Consider the following 18,407-nt stretch of genomic DNA (forward strand, 5'->3'; position numbering starts at 1 on the left):
ATAGTATGGGGTTTAAAATGCATAATCATATCTCTTACTTTAAAATCTGTATCCCCATTATATATTTTGCATTTGTTGGTGCTTTATTTCATTCTCCTCTTTGGTTGTCCAGTGGTTTAGGACTGCAGTATCACTCTGAGGTTCTTCATAGTCAATTTTTGTTTCCACTGTCTCGCATAGTCAGGTTGTACCACCAGGAAACTTATCACCTCACTGTTTGCTTTCCAGATCATTTAGGATGTGTCAAATAACATAACTCCTTAAATCAATTATAATCTCCCTACTCTGTGAAAATGAACTATTTATTGCTGACAAATGTTCCCTATCTTTTAAAGACTAAAGAATTAAAAGAGAAGCTTCTCAAAAGCTACATGAAAATATTAGATACAATATAAGCCAGATCACCATTTAATTTCCCCAAAGTAACATTAATTTTCATTAGTATGTCATGTATCAACTTTTTTTTGTTGTTCCTCTAGGGAATATTTTGCAATTAAAGTGTTTTCATTAGTTGATTAAGACTTTTGCTATTTCTCATCAGCCCTGTTTCTTTCTATCTTAAGGTGATGGTGTTTGTTCATGCTAGAAATGCCACAGTCCGAACTGCTATGGGTCTTCGCGAAAAAGCAAAAAACAATGGTCATATTTGTCACTTTTTGTCACCCCAAGGATCAGATTATGGGCAAGCTGAAAAACAGGTGAGTAATTTACGTTAGTACTCTTTACAGTCCTAGAATTGATGTTTTTACAAGACAGTCCAATATAGGAATAGATGAAGCATTTTTGAGCTTCTGGGAAGATACATTTTGCTCTGAAGGGGCATGTGAAATTGATGAATTGAATAGAGGAAAGGAAAGAGTAAAGGTGAAGGAAGAGAAAATTGCCGTTGCTTTTAGTTTTTTAAACAAAAGCTGATAAAGATTGTGTTTTATGCAACCTGTACTACTTGACAGTAGTCTTCATGTAAACTGCAGTTTAGGAAGTCGCTAAACCACCGGTTGCTGCAATCTGGGGCAGTACCTGTCTCCCGCTTTTTGCACTGTTTTCCTAAGCATCTGCTACTGTCCACTTTTTAAGACAGAAAACTGTCTTAAATTATTACTCTGACCCAGCCTGTAAATTTAGCACCTTTCCAAATCCATCTGGCTTTCCTCACGAATCAACTAATGGTGGGCGATCAATAAGTAATCTATTTGAGAGTTGAAACTGGGAAAGACATTTGAATCTCACAAGGGTTTAGCCCCCCTTAATCTGATCTTGTTTAAAATATGTATATGGGTCATAAATTACTGGCATTTTGAGCAGCGGCCAAATACTAGCCAGCTGAAACTGTGTACATTTTTATGCATTCTAACAGTTCCGTCTTTGCATGAATTGTGTTAACCTTCCAAATTTTTTTCTAATGTATAACATAGAGAAGTAATGTAGTTTGCAACTTCTTTTCATCTATTCAAGCAATATACCAGTATTTCTGCTGAGATAATATTTCCAAAACAATTCTTAATTCGATGTTATATGTGACATTTATATTTGGTGATACTAACTGAGGTCTAAAGATTAACATTAACATTAATCTTGTTAATATTTCTTGAAAAATACCCCAACTAAATAGCAGAACATAGAGGAGATATTTATTCATTGTAGAAAGTTTAATGTATGTATAGGATGCCTTCTCTTCATGGCAAAGGTATTAATAAACTTCAATATTTTGGGCCTCCGAGAATTAGGAATTTTTTGAGCATTTTAGATTCTATGTCCATCTTTAGATTACTTTATACCTCTGAAGATAATGCGAAAAGTTTAATTCAGAGTTACTAATTATGAGTGGAAGATAGATGTTACGGTTGGTAAATTCAAATTTCTGAAATGTAGAGAAAATTCCATTTTAAAGAAGTTTTTTTTAAGTCAGGATCAAGTATGTTCTTTCTGTTGAGATGTTTCTGAGAGCTATAATAAATATTTTAAAAACAATGCTAAGTTATAAATTGATGTCCTTCTATTTCACAAAATAGCATATAAAAAAGCCCCTCTTTCTAGTGGATGTTAATGTCTTCTGTGTTATAAAAAGAACATCAAACCTGAACCTGGAGATGCCATGTTTCTACTGTAAAACTGATAATTAACACTGAACTTTTTCTCATTAGATTTCTTAGAACAAAATCTGAAATTCTTATTTTATTAAAAATAATATTAGGGGGTTTTATGGTAATACAGAAAAAAAATATTTTAAGCTGTTGGAAGTACCACTGCTTATTTAGACACTCAAAATTACTGATAAAGAAGCTAGGAAAAATCATATGCTTATTTCAGTAGTGCATGTTACGTGAGGAATCTGCCAAAGAAGTATTTGTCCAACTTACTCTGTATTTCAGTGAAAACTACTGCTGTATGTTGAGTTCTCATCATCCTGGCATTAAATTAATTAGGAAGATATTCTTATGTTAATGGGAACCACAAGAATGTCACAGAGAAAAGTTCTGTACCTATTTGGAATACAGGTTATTGCTACCTGTGCTTGAATAGTGATTTAAGGTAGCATTTGCAGTACAAATTAAGAGTGGTAGAATAAGATTAACACGGCCTATAGGCTGATTGACCACATATCTGGAAAAACTTCTTTTTCTAAGGGTATTTATGCATCACACTGAAATCTACGGGATACCAAGTAAAACAGCAATTTTCCCTGCTCTTTCTTCTGTCCCCTACATCCCCACCCCAGCACACATATATTTGTGATGAATCCCAGCATCTGTTCTAAATCAAATTTTGAATTGTTTGAGGATTGTAGTTCCAAATGTTGATCTGTGTGAAAGATCGTAGAAAAGCTGACTATGCTTTAGAAGAACTTCCAGAAGTTTTTTAACTTCTGTAATAAAGCAAACTGGCCTTCATTGTAATTAAAAGCAAATTAATTCTTCTCTTATGTTTTATGGTAATCTTAGATCCTTTTGACTACTTTCTGCATTATTACAATAGCAAAAATGCTTCTTTTGCCCAGAAGGCTTAGGGAGTTGTGTGTTATAAAATGTAATTGAAGAAGCATGCGTGGTATTGTGAAGATCCATTTCACATACTATAATACAGTCAGAGACTATACTTCTCCTTATATTACCTCAGAATCTTAGGTAAACCAATAAATAATAATTAAAATAATTTAAAGATTCACAACAAAATTCCACTAAATTAAGCGGTTATTTTGATGCTCAATAAATTTCACTGGGAATTCCCTGAAACATTTACAAACTGTTACCACAAGAAGTGTAGTCATTGTGTGAAAGATATGATTATTCTCCATTGGAAATGCCTGAATCTTTTATTTCAGTATTCTATTTTATTTTTAAATGTAATGTGTAGACATTATGACAAGAAATCTTTAAACATAGAATAATATGAAGCATGTAGCAGTGTTGGCTGCTTTTTTTTTTATGAAGATGTCAGTGTCTTTTACATTGATTAATACCAGATTTGTGACACTAGTTAGGAGAGATTCTCTTTTGATTTATTTCTTAATTATGAAAAGCACATTTGAAATCAGGGCATTTTTTTTTAATCAACTGTCTATTCCTTTAAGTAGTTGCTTTACGATCTTTAGATCATATGCTACCTGGCAAAATAATGCATTCAATAAGCTGTCTGTTCCCAGTAACCCTTTTCCATGAGGGATTGAACCGTTGGTTGCCAGAATTTGCCCTGCTAGGGTATCCTGGTTTTGGCTAGCCTCTTTCCTGACTGTTCTTCAGCTTAAGCAGGAAATCCTCAAGTCGTAGTACTGTAAAAGGCATTTTTAAAGGTGTAATAGTCTACCTCAAAAGGAAGAATCGACTGTTTATAGCATTTCTGACTGCTTCAAGAAAGAAATGCGTAATATGAATGTGTTCTAATGTGATGTAATACTGTTTGTGGATAGAGAAGGCAGATTACCTCTTCGAGGCACGCATCTTATGTACCGTATTGGAAAGGACAGACAAGGAGAACGAGGAGCGGGAGCTGTGCTCTCTGTTAGTTAGATCTTTGAAACAGGACGTGTGCAGCTCGGCGAGTTCAAGATCGGAGCGGGAAGGACCAGGCAGGGAGGTTGTGACTGAGGTCTGTTACGCACCACCTGCCTCCGGAGCGGTGGTAGATGTGGCTTCCTAGGAGGTAGTGGCAGAAGCCTCCTGCCGGCAGGCCCACATTTTCATGGGAGATTTCAACCATCTGCTGGGACGGTGGCATTGTTCAGGCAACCCATGGGGTTCATAGGCTGCCTTTAGAGACAGCTTTTGAATCTAACCAGGCCCCTGCTTGGATTGCTGCCCAAGCAGGGGAAAACTGGAGGCAACTGTTGTCATGAATGGCATGTGTTCGGAGGAAGGCTGTGGTGGTGAACAGTGAGAGTTAGGACTGTGGGCTTTAGGAGAGCAGTCTTCCGCTTATCCAGAGGAGTGAATTGTAGAATCCCCTGGGGATTTTCCATGAAGAAGACTGATCTCTCTGCTTTTACACTGAAGAAATGGCTTAAATAGGGAGGAGTTCACCTTCACTGAAAGCAGTCGTGACTTAGCATCATGATGCAGGAAGTGAGAAAGAAATTGGGAGAGAGAGAGCAAATGAAAATTAATATTTAAGTTGTAAGCGTAGCTTTAAATTTCAAATGTGAGAAATTATGGAACCTTTCCCAATAGAATTTGAAAAATTCTTAAGAATTAGTACCTAGGAAGAGTGCAAAAGATGAGGCCAAATGCAGTTGCACACGAAGCTGGTGATGATTGTTTTGGAAAGCAAGACCAAGAAGTATGACTTTTTATAACAGAACAAATTTATAACCTACAACTACTGATAGGAAGGAAGAGGTGTGAAGACCATAGCAATGAATGGGAGAGAATTGTGCTCTCCAGCAGTTCACATAATGTTCTGGGGGCTGTCCTGGGTCTTACAATGACTATCAAGAGACAGAATAATTCATTAAATCCTTCTAGTGATCAGTACATGTTATATGCACATTTTAGATTAATGGGAATTCACTTTATTTTACTTCTTCTGCATGTAAATATGACATAGATATTGGGGGAAAATATTATTGTTATTATTGGTTTTATTATTATTATCAAATTGAATCTCTGAAGAACCTCATCAGACATTCTGTCAAGTCAAAGTTTCTATATACAATTAATTTCTTTGATCATCATTGCCTAATTTTAATCTCCTTAATAAGTGAAATTCATTTTATGTAGTACTAAATTCCCAGTGCCATACTGTATAAATGATTTTTCTGACAGAAGTCCAACTGTATTATATCAATGATGTGTGATATAGAGTGATCAATTTAAGCTTCATAATGATAATATATTTGTGTGATGAGCTGTCTTGTATAAAGGGATGTTTATTGGCACAGTTCCAAAAATTATCAGACTCCAGGCCATTCAGTCTTGCCATTTCATTCAACATGAAATTTAGCAATACCTGGAAGAGAATAATCTTGATAATGAAATACGATCCTTATTTTATATTCTATATAGAAACATCTGAAATCCAATGTATGACTTAAAGAATAATTAATGCCCAAATCATGCTTGTTCTAGTCTAGACAAAACAAGCGTAAGTGAAGGCTACTTGAACACACGGGATGAACAGAAAAATAGAATAGTTAAAAGCATTGTATTCTTTGCTGGCCTTTAAAATCTGAAAGCAATTTTACTAATCCTCTTAATTATCTGTCAAATGTTCTTAAATTAATAGAAATTAATTTTTATAGAGCATTCATTAAATATTTGATGTGTAATCATTTGTTTGACATTTAATTATTTCAGAGCAAATCCTCATTTTATTTTTGTTTTACTAATAACATATCTAATATTTGATATGCCATTAAAAAAACTATAAAAATAAAATGAGGATATGTATTCAAATACATTAGACTATATTAAATGTCAAACATATTGAAGTTCCCTATTTGCTTTATAATTACTATGGTTTTTTACTTTTGAAAAATATTTGCTAATTATCTCTTGGAGAATGGAATGAATCTCTTTGTATTTCTTTCATGGGATATTTTATTCAGTAGTCCTGTTTAAAGGTCAGAGACAAAATTCATGAGATGATGTGGTCCTAACAATTGACAGGTTAAAGAAAAATGTGTTCTGTATAGAGTGATCCTACTGTTTTAATGAATCCTGAGCTGTGGAATTGAGTATTAACAGTTATTTAGATGGATATTTAGGTTTTGGAGAGTCCTATTTACAGATAAAAATAGTGTGAACAATAGAAAACTGTTACCTTCAGGTTTTTTAGCAGTATTCATATATATTAGAGTTAACTTAGGCATTAACTGTTGTAAACTGAAATAAAAAGTTGACAGAAACAGTAAACAATTTCTTTTTGCCTTTGTTTTTCCTGACCTTTAAAAAGAAAAAACATTTGAAGTTTGATGTATTTTTTTTTCTTATGTTAGTTACTTTTTAAAGTGTCACTCTAGAAATTGTATTTCCACAGCTTTAGATTTGTAGTTCTATTTTCTATTTGTAGTTCTGTGTACTCTTGTACATTGTGTTCAGTCTGCTGGAATTTTCTAGTGGTTTTATTATGAATCAGAAAGTATAAAATATATGGTATAGATTGAATTCTGTTATCACCTATCTTTCTGAAAATCGGTCTCTGATCCAAGGATTTTAGATTTGATGTCATGTTTCTCAAGGTCTGATAGTTACAGCACTGAGGTAACAAGTAACAGTCATCTGCTACCCTGTGAAAAATATAATGGACCTTTTTTTCCCCTAATCTGTGGGCTTGATCATATATTCTTTTTTATCTATCACGAGCATCAACTTGATATGCAACAATGCTTAGCTTTATCCTGTTTGTCACTGGAAAGGTGTTCTACTTCCAGAAGCTGCTCTGTGTTAGTAATGGGAGTCCTAGAAGCAAAATGGGTTAGCAAACCTTTTTCTAGGATGATCTCTGAGGTTGCAAATACAGCTGACAGGGGTGCTGATGTTTTTGTTCAAGGAACTACAAAAAGAGGTTTTATGCTTTTGTACACAACTTTTCAGCAATTTCAGATTAAAATCAGTAATGGATTTCATCACTGTAAATGTAAGATTTAATGCCTTTTCTTACTAATCCTCCATGGAAATGCTCTGATAAACTGTAGGATAATGTGTTGCCTATAGCATCCCCTTTCATTGTTGACAAAAATTCCCAGTAAATACTAAATGAGTGTAGTAAGAATGTTTGAAACTGTTTATCGTATTTATAATATGATTAAGCGTCTTACCTTAAATGAAGTCTATTTCAGCCTCCTGCAAGGTAGTGCATTATTTGCATTCAGTCAATTCAGGTCTTAAGGTAAATACATTTTTTAAAATGTCTTCTTTATTTGTGCTTGCAAATGTAGAAACTGAAATTCAAATTTGTATTGTTTAAAATAATGTTGATATTACTGTAAAACTAACGTATTTCAATATAAATAATTGAATGTATTAAAAATACCATATATTTAGCAATTTTCCTATGGATTCCTAGCTATTTCTTACACGAGGATTTGTGATCTCCTTGTATTCCCTGAATTTTTAACCACATTCTGGAGCACTGGCAGAGAGAAAAGCCATGGAGCATTCTTTTTTTCCTTTGTCTGTGAAAATCTCCTTCAGTTAGCTGCTAGAATGTTTTAACATGTAATCCAGGTCAAAAGGAAAACATTTTCTGTGTCTTTTCACAGTTATTAATTGATAGCTTCCCTGGGTACGATGATTTCAACCTGAAATCTCATTGTTACATAAAGTATATATGGATATTGAATAGGTATGCTAATAGTAAAGAAACACATTTCAGAAGAAAACTTCAAAGCCACTTGTGAGATAAAAACAAACAAACTAAACAGTATGACTGTTTACATGTTCACAAGTTTGGGAAATAGAACTACAGTCTTTTAATTTCAGCAACACAGCCTACTACTGATGTTCGATTTTTGTCAGTGCTTGCTTTCACTGTGTGTAATAAAGTTCAGGTATGTATTAAAAATGCTAAGATTTCTTGAGAGGATAAAGCTCCATTTTCTTCATGTTTTATTCTGTCATTTAACAGCCTCAAAGGCTGGCAGTGTCTGGTCACTTGTGAACACTCCAGCAAGAGGAAATTATAAGATAATATTAAAGTCAGCATAAGTGGTCTCTGCCCTAGCTCCTCTTCAGCCCTTCCTCAAAGAGCTTGGTTGGCTCAGCTGTTTTCAGCTGCTTTCAATACCTAGGGATCGTTCCAGGCAAGAAATTTGAAAAGAAATGCTTAATTTACTAGTGACCCCTAGGTCTTGCACTCCTTTTCCAAGATGTGCCACTTAGTTCTTGGCTTCAATGCGTAATCTTGTGCAATATGTCCACAGTGAGACTGTAGACAATAATCATATTTCTCAGGCACCTTTTCTCTATAGGATGCACCTAACCATACCGGCAAATGGTTCTGGTCACATTCAATTTAAGTAATTTAGTATGGAAACCATATGCTGACTAGAAAATAGTATTTAAAGAGAGCCTATCTACTTAGGAATTCATCAGGAAATGGTGTAGCTACACTAGCTATTAGTAATGAAGAGTAATGATTGAAAAGTTAATAAGAATTTGTGTTTTTTCTGCACTGTGCACTGACAGTAAACGCTGCTTGTTGATCAGTTGTGGTTTGTATTTCATGGCAATTACATTATTCTCAGACAAACTTGAGAGTGTTCAGTGATTGACATTCTGTTAGAAACTGTATCTGCTTTCTTTTATGGGAATTAAACAGAGTAAATTTTCCGAGTTCTAGTGAATTGTATTCAATTTTATTTTTTTTTTCTAGTGTCACAGTTGACTTATAAAGGATCATTACAAAAGTCTCAAAGTCCTACTCTTTGGGGTTGTAAATGAAGGAGATAGTGGGTTTCTTCTTAAGTGGTTGGTCATTGCTTTAAAGGGGTGGGCCATCACAGAACACCCTTTGTAGTTGCCCTTCCTGAAATAAAATTCAGAACAAAACCTCTCGTTCACAATTATCCTGTATACAAACCTATGTGCTTTCTTATAGGGTTGCTTGATTTTTTTCCTTCAGAATATCACTGTTAACTGGCCATGTTTCTTTTGATTTCTGAGGATTCATCTACATTTTATCTATTTATACTGTAAAACAATAAACATATAGGATATTTTAGACGGTGAGGTTTTTTTAATTGAAGATTTTGCCCTTTCATAATTGAAAAATACATGTTCATAAGCACCTAATTTGATAGAAAACATCACTGCAATATGGGAAACTTTCTCAACTGTCTCTTTAAAAACATGATTAGAATAAGTGCAATTAAATAAATTCACCTGTTGCATGAAATATTCTGTTCATTTATCTATTGATAGATTTCCTCCTGTTGAACCCAGACTGTGACAAACATTAGATTTTTTTTCCCCCAAGGTACATTTAGATGCTTGATGCAGTTTTTCACTTGGAAAACATGTTTTTCTTAACAGATGGAGAAAAATATTAAATTTCACTTCAGTTCATATTCTTAATTTCATTTATTTTCAAAATCAGAAAGCTTCTCAAATGCGGTTTAGTTTGATTTTGGTTTGATGGAATCATTTCAGTATGTATGCTCACTGTTTCAGTTGTCATCCACTTTTCCAACTCACCCAAATACCATAATTTAGACCAATTTGTTTGGGCTTTTTAACTGTTTCTTCAGTTTATTTGCACAATATGTGAAGTAGATCAGAACTGGACAAGAAACGTTTTGTGTTGAAGCTTGCAATAACACCTAGTTAAAGTTAATTGTGAAATAATGAGTAAAATAAGTAAAATAAAAGATCAATTAGGAGCAACCATTAAGAGTGAGCGAACTGAGTTTGATCTACAATCTGTTAATACCACATACTGAGAGTGGGAGGTGCTTTTGACAAAACAAAATGGATTAAGAAGTAATTAAGCATACTTTCAGAAAGTTGTGCGGGATGTTTCCCAGAGAAAAATTCTCCTTTATCAGAGTAAAATTACAATTTTGCCTAAATTTGCCAAATCTCTTTTGAACAACCTAATTATTTCAGAAACCTCTTTTTGTTGCTAGCAGACTGTTACATCAAAAATGCCAGAGACCTATTACAGAAGATTTCCAAAAAGCATAAAAACCTAAACACCAGTATTCTTTTCATCTCACTACTGAGATTTTGAATGAGCATCATATAAATGTGTATTTGGATACGTCTTTGTACACGTACCATGTTAGTATTTTTTGGCTCATTTGACCCAAAGACAGAACTAGAACTAAAAGTTATGTATTATATTAGTGGGAACTAGACTAACAGCATCATGTGTTTGACAAGGCTAGAGTATACACAAGCTGTGCGTGAACTATCATGAAAAATGGTAGGTAGAAAAAATGGAGCTTACTCTGTATTATGGAGTGAAAATAAAATTGCTAAAAAAATTGAGGCAGATTTATGGCTTGTGAGAAGCTGCTGGAAGAGTGCAGATAGGAAAACAGCAATATTAGACTTGTGAATTTCAATGCTTAAGTATGAATTCTTAGAAGAACTAAATGTTCACCATCCCACCAAAGAGACCTTCGTCTTTGGACAAATCAGTACAAGTACATACAGAATTAATTTTAGTCAATAAAGCTAAAAAGTGGAAAATGTGTAAACTTCTAGAAAAAATTTTATTTACATTAAATTGCATTAAAATTGTTACGCTTTTGGTAGAAAAAGGTCTTAAGCTAATTCATAAGACACACTGAAAAACACTGGCACTGAAGTAAGTTTTTTTCATAAGATATTTCATTCCTATCAAATACAAACTTTACTTACTAGGTCAACCAACTTGACTAAGAAGCAAGATTTGATTAATGATGTCCTCTGTGGCTGTTATGTTGCCAGTTGCTGTGGAACCAGCAGAATCTCTTTCTTCACCAAGCAAGAGTCATACATAATATATGCACTAAATATTTTAAGCAATTCTAAAAAGCCAGAAGTGCCATATCCTAGTATTTACCATACTTGAAATGGAAAAGCCATTTGAGATGAATACCGTCAACACCTCAAGTGCATTCTCTAAAATGGGATATTAAGAGAATATTAAAAACCCGGGTGATATTTCTAGAACATTTGGACACCAAATGTGTGGTATGAATTGCAGTGCATTTCAGGGAGTGGTTTTACTCAGCTTCAGACTTTCATTGGGTAAAATCATTCCTAACCTGTAAGGAAAACTAGGAAAAAAACAATAGACAAGGAGGACAGATCCTGTTTTGACATATTTGCAGATGATGTGCATATGGTCTGAAAGCCTTTCCAAAAAATTTATACAAGACTTTTAGATTTGAAAGTTTTTTGGCTTAGAATTTTTATTTCTTGGTATAGTTCACGTTTAAAACAGTTCTAATTAGTCAAGTAAAAGTTCAGCATCATCCTGTCTTTGCAAAATAATGTTTTGTTCTTTTGGTAATCAATAATAGGGGATCTTAGCAAAGATTTTGAATATTTCATTTTTTTAAGTCAAAAGTAGTGGAATTTAAACTGTGATTACTTTTATATATTATAGATTATTATATATTAAAAACAGTACATTATTATAAGCATTATGTTATCTTGCTTTATCTATATCGAAATCAACAATTAGTTAATCACCTATTGGTCCATTATAATTCTAATAAAATATACAGTTCTTTGTTACCTCTTCAACAAAGATTAGTGTCAGCATATAGCGGAGCTGTCATATTTCTGACAGTCTTGTGCAGCCAGGAAACCACATACCTCTATCCTGCCCAGTGCCTCACAAGTAAATTTATCACATTTATGTTTTGTGCCCCATGCAATAGAAATCAAAATGCTAATACAGCTTTTGTGTATCCCGCCTTCAGATATCTCATCTGCCCAGCCATTTCAAAATGTCTAATGATACATATTTGAAGCTTTACTGAAAATATTTATCTGTACATAAGTTTTGCTGTATTGTGATCATTTGTCACCTCTGTACGAAAACTACATATCTGATTTCAAAAGTTTATGCGCAGCTTCTCTGCTGAATCTTTTCAATGACGGAAGGCAGAAATTGCAGAAATGTGAATTGCAGAGTCAGATGTGAACATATGCCAGCAGCTTCCCTAAATACTGGAAGATTTTGATGAAGCTTAGCAAAGGTTCTAAAAAAATTAGCCAATTGTCTATGTTTCCCAATAGATACAAGAGGACTAAGACCAAAATGAAGTTAGTGTAGGTAAAGATAAGTAAAAATATGTATATTAAGTTACTTTTTCCTAGCAATCAAAAGGTATCTTCAGATAAGAAAAAGAAGTAGGGATGTTATATAACTGTGTAATGTAATAGTTTTTACCTGTGGAAAAATGTTATGTGTACAGCCGTTGATTACCTGAACTCAGCAAGACCTGAGATAGTCTACCCTGCACACCAGGAAAGTACTTGTGACCAAAAGAGTTTGTAGCATTTTGGTTCTTTGAGAAGCAATATTTATATGGCTGCTGTTCAGTTTTCACTGGCAAATTCAACCTCTGCTTTGGAAATGTTACACATCAATGTTGAAAGCATCAAGGTTTCTGATGTGTTTTTCTTTTGAATTAAAGATTTTTTTTCCAAATATGGACTTGTAAGAGCTTCTCTAAAAATATGTTACCTATTTGAATAACGACCTTGAGCGGCATTTTCGAAGAAGCCATGTTCATTTCTGCTAACTACTGTGAGATCTGTCATTTTCTATAGGTGACACTACATGATTCATTTAGATTATTAATATTAACACTATGAGATGAAACCTGAATTTACCATGTGTAAAACTGTGTTTCAGGTTATGACCTCCAGTATAGTAATTGATGTGCTAGGGATTCTTCTCTCTCTCTCTCTCTTTTTTTTTTTTTTTTTTTTTTTTTTTTTTTTTTTAATTTTAGGGGAGACAACTGTAGGAGGGTAGTTCAACATTGGCTTTATAAATTTGGAAGCTCTAAAATATTGAGAACTGTTGACAAAATGCTGAGAGCACAGTAGTGGATGGCAAACCCTTAGGTTCTAAAATTCAGAGTATCAAAAGCTTTGCAAAAAGTCTTCCTAGACTCGGTAATAATAAAAGCAGTTAGCTCAGGAATCAAAGGCCGTTGCATCAAGGATGAAAAATACTGCAGGTTTTCTGTCTGGCTTTGATATACATGAATTTTATAATCAAATCTAGAATTCCAGTGCAAAGTCTTTGATTCTAGAGATCACTTTTTGTAAGTATTGTGTCATGTATGTTTATCAAGGACAACAAACAGAAATCTGAAAAGTATGAAACCTTCAGTATCATATTGACATGTTTTCATTTAAACTGTAGTATTGCTGAATAATTGAACAGAGTCCTAGTTGGTTTGCAATTGAAGTATCTCATTGAAAAACATATTGAAGCTAATGGGAAAGAGACTGTTGGTTTTGGAGTAAGCCCTAAGGACACAACTTAATACAGCACGGAATAGTGTTTCATAGAGAAAACAAAGCATATTCTTTAACTTTTTGCAGATGTGGATTTTCTGCAATCTTCTGGAACTGAAAGCAGTAAGAAAATGTGAATTTGTTCCAGTGATTTGTGGGTTAAAAACACTCACATAGGTTCACCAGTATTATTTATAATTCTTTTAATGATCCTTTAGTCTCAGAAATTATTTTCTGGGCCCTTGATTTAATAGTTATAGCATAGTAAAAAAGAGTTTGCACTGCAGTGTAGCATTGAAAACATACCTGGTTTCTCACTCTGTGGGCCTGTAATTTCAAAACAGCTGCAATAGTTATTTACTGGTATTCTCTTAGATTTTATTCCTGCAAGGGAGCACATTCCACCAAGATCTCTTGTGTAAGGAATATATCCAAGATGATGGTTCTACGAGACTTCTATCCTTTCAGCGTACTGTAGTGGTCTACAGTTCATCGGTTTAGAATCAAGTAATAATTCTTTACTGGTCTGACAATCATAGTCCTATTTATTATTTTTTTCAGATTTTTACACTTGTGGGAAAAGTAAGCATTAAATGAAAACAGGGATATTTTTTAAACTAAAATGACTACAGAAATGGGTGGAAGGTTGCCAACAAAACTGATAACTATTAATAAACCTGCACAAGTTAAAATATAAGGATAATGAAAAACACAAAGAACATAGCTAGAGCATATTGGAAAAAAGAAAGATGTATAAGATACTATCCACATTCAAATCCATGTTCTCTGTTTCATACAGTTTTGATCATGAAACAAGACTAATACTGGTAAATAGTTGCAAACTAACTTAATCAAAAAACAGTAAATAAATTATTTCAGTTATGTACATATGAATTCCAACTATCAAAAGGGCTCAGATTTGGGGGGAAATATGTGACTACGGGAAATCATCCTTTTACAGATTGAGTCTGGAAATCTCTCATTGGAAATCTTTATACAAGGGTTTGTGATGTTGAGGAACAAAATAATTTTAAAATATCTTCAAAGTATTTGTCTAGTGGGGAAATAAACGTTTCTAAGCATAAGTGAGATGAAACATATCACTTGTAATTTTAAGAAAACAAACCTAATTGAGAGTCTTTTTTATTTTAGATTTATAGTTTTCAATGGTGAGTATTGAGAGCCACCTTGTGGCCATACTTTTAAATGCACATGTATGATGCTGATTCTATGATAGGTGAAAGGCCCTTGTTCACTGTTCCACTCAGAGCATTCTGAAGATTGATAATTAAAAATAAATACATAAATACATTCAACTTCCGGTCATCTAGCCTGAAGTGCAGCTCTCTGATTGACCTGAAAGATGGGTTCTTTACATTCATATAAAATTTCAGAGATAATTTTTTCTTATTCCCTCATTTCTTCCTTTACATTTCAATTCTTGCATGCATTAATGGATGATAGTATAAAACACAAGATAGATAAGTTACATGTGTATTAAGTATAACGTATAATATAATTGTATCTATATGTACAAAGTACATGTATAGTAATACAATATGGACTACGTTCAACTGTTGCTAAAAAAAATACAAATTCTTGAACAGAAATTAGTTTTGGGCGTCAGAACTGGAATTAGTTGGGGAAAATGCATGAGGATGAATTGATTACTCTTGAACACAGCTTCGCAAAATAGCTTTATGAATTTCTGTCTTTTTCTAGACGAGAGCCATCAGAATTTACTGTTGTAGAAAGGGGCTGATGTAAATACATCAGTTAAAGTAGCAATCTAGATTTTCCTGAATTCAGTTTTCTGTTCTGTAATATAAAATATATGCTGTGTGTAGAGATGAAGGTTTAGGCAGTACCAGTACTCTACCAGGCATTTTCTTTTGGGGTTCTGGGGGGTAGGGGTGGGAGTCCTCATAAAGTTTATACTTACTTCTGGTATTAGTGGAAACCTTTTTTCCTCTGTTGCTGAATTTGTACTGAGGACTCTCAGACAACTTTGGCCTTTCACAGACAACTCATTCCATCAATCACAAAACTCTTGAATTTTACTCTCAAACTAAAAATTAAAACAATAACTAGAAATCTGCACAGAGAAGAAAAAAATCACTTAGCATCTGATATCCTTTTTCTTGTTAGGGGAAAACTGAGATTAGGCATCTAATCCCATTCTTTGACAACAGCAGTTATAGTATGTTCTCATCAACTTTGTTCCATTGGAGAAAACTGTTTCTTGTCATACTTTTAAGTAGCACTACAACCTGTGCTGAGTGTGGTGATGACAGATTCTGTGAACTTATTGCATAATTTTGCCCATGGCAAAGAAAGGACTATGGGAATGCAATATTTTATGAAAAAGTGCATAATTATATTTGGGATTTCTAATAAGTATGGAATTAATTTGTGATGAATAATACCCCTAATTAAGTTGCCATTGTCACCAATAGAAAGGATGTAGAGTCTCCATCCCTATTTTTACTATAACGTGCTTTAGTTTTGTTATGTTCAGACATTTAAAACCATGGGATGATCTGATTAATTTTCCTGTGTAGGGCCATTAACTTCTCAATTGTTGCTTCAGTTTCTCTGTGATAGCAGGTATTCAGTATCAGAATAAGTAGGGATTAGTGTGAAGACAGATAATGCAAATTCCAATTTACTTGTAATAGGGAGTGATAATTAAGAGCCATTATTGATATGTGCCATTTGGGAGTGTTGAGACAATGCCACCTGAGTCAGTTACAATAGAAATTTGTTGCAACAGAAAGGTATTTGAGGGTCTGTTTTGTCTTTAATTCTTTCCAGGATAATTCTCGTTCATTAGTCTAAATCAGAAAATTGCCAGTGGAATGCTTTTCAGGCTAAGATTACAGCACACAGATTTAAGGAGACCGCACAGGGTAACTACAAATGGGTGATGTGTCTGAGCTCCTGTGGTAGCTGGTGGAGCTCAGTGCTTTTCAGGCAGTGGAGCCGAGAGGATGCCTGAGCAAAACCATGAGCAGACATGGGGCTTTCAGGGAGCAGAAACACTGTACAGGCCCCGGTGGCCACCGGCTGTGAAGGGTGCTCAGACTCCTGCTGCAGCTCTACAGATCCGCAGGTAGACATCTACAGTGTTTTAATCTCAATAAGAGCCCAGACATATCAAGCTGCTGGCAAAGTGGCCTGTCTTAAATGGCCAGGCAGTCACTTTATCTTCTAGGGATATGTCACTGCATCAGGCAGCATTAGCTGGCCCTCTTATCAATGTTATCAGCATACAGATTAAACAAGTGTGATGGAACTATCTGCTTACCTCAAGTAATGCCTCCCTGAAAAAGAAGTAGAGTAGGAAATCTTTTTTGGGTTGATCTCAGAATTGAAAAGGCTATGCCAAGAATTGTAAGTCATCAGTCTGTTTCTATAAATCTGATCAGAAAGGCTGTCTGATACTATCACAGAAAACAGGCTCAGTAAGATTTCCTCTGGCAAGTGGTCACTACAGATAGTAGAGATAACACCAGTGTTATAGGTAAGCATAGCCTCTGTGTTTCCATTCTGTGTCAAATTTCTATGACAAGATAATTGGCAATTCCATATTTGGAGCTCAAAAAATCAATTTTAAAATTAGCTGAAATCCAAACACAAAATTAACAGAAAGAAATACTTTTGTTGAATAGCTGCAGGTGTTTAAATTGGAATTTGCAAAGTAAAATATTCTTAGGTGTCTAAAAAAGTTTCTAAAGATGAGTGATGATACGATCTCCAAGCTTCCTTTGCAATGTATTTGATGTTAATTATTATTTATACATTGTTGTTTACATTAATTTTAGATACACTATATCATATTTTATGTTATCTTTCAAAGTGCATAATGAGAAAATCAAACAAAACAGTAAAAGCTTTTTAAATATCTGTCACACTGAATCTAATTAAAAGTTTGTGTGGACTGTGAGAGTTAAAGATTCTTCACTCCTTTTATTCTGATTTTAATTAGTAATTCAGTATTACCATCTGGAAGCCACTGAAAACTGATACCCTGGTGATAACCCTGTAGTATGTGTATGCTACGAAACTCCCCAAACATATTTGCCTTAGTTCCGTACTTTCAGTTTCCGTTTATATGGGAAAGCTATTATGTCTTCAAAGTGATTGCAGTTATAATAGTTATAAAACTATTTTGCACAGATAATGTGAACTTTCAGTCTTAAAGTGGGGAAAAAACTTTTTTTTGTATGTCTGTATATGTCTTCAACTTCAGTTATTTTTGTCATCTAAAACAGTATAAAGATACTCAGTTTTAAAATGCTATTACTTCAGTTGGTGAATTATATAGTCATACTAAGTTGAAGGCAAATGTTGGCATTGTTTACTATTTGCTTTCTCCTAGAGTCCTAACACCCCAACAAATGCAGCATTACAGATACAGGTTCAACTCCTAGGCAAAGAATTTTGCAAAGCCTTTTGACATTATGCTGCTCTTAAAATAAGGTAGAGCTGTGAGATGAAAAACATTTTTAAGGAGAGGAAATGCATGAAGAATGTAATGCTTTGAACAGATATGACTGTTAATTGTATAGAAGAAAGACTGTTAATATAATTAAAAGATTAAAGAAAATGAAGCTCACAGTATGACATCTAACATTTTTGAACAGTCATTAACGCTAATGGGTGCGTGATAAGTAAACAGAGTATGAAAAATGGAAATTAATCAGGGTTGGAGAGGGCCTGTGGAAGCTGCACAGCATCTCTCACTGTTTTGTGCTGCTATGCACTGCATAAAGTTTGAAAGTAGCAATCTCCTTACTTCTTCCCATGCCAGGTAATTTAGTCTCCGTGGTATCTTTGATATGTGAGATATTTTCTTAAATTTCCTCAGATATTTAAACTGGTTAGCCTGCTTTAAAATAATGGTATACAAATTATAATATCTTAATAATAATAAGCTACTCAGTTTTGACAGAGGTTTTCTAATCTAGTTTGCAAAGCAGATTGATGAATTAACATCAG

At 34.0% G+C, this 18,407-nt stretch overlaps 1 protein-coding gene across 1 annotated transcript in view; it reads left to right on the top strand.

Moving 5' to 3' along the window:
• LOC104357136 (activating signal cointegrator 1 complex subunit 3) overlaps positions 1-18,407 on the top strand; it is a 209,731-nt gene that overhangs the window by 72,352 nt on the left and 118,972 nt on the right. Inside the window, exon 7 of the mRNA XM_042803433.1 lies at positions 564-698. Within this exon, the coding sequence (XP_042659367.1) occupies positions 564-698 (135 nt within the window). The remainder of the gene's footprint in view (positions 1-563; positions 699-18,407) is intronic.

Source organism: Tyto alba, unplaced genomic scaffold, assembly GCF_018691265.1.
Source record: "Tyto alba isolate M040663 unplaced genomic scaffold, T.alba_DEE_v4.0 Super-Scaffold_40, whole genome shotgun sequence".
Taxonomy (NCBI): Eukaryota; Metazoa; Chordata; class Aves; order Strigiformes; family Tytonidae; genus Tyto; species Tyto alba.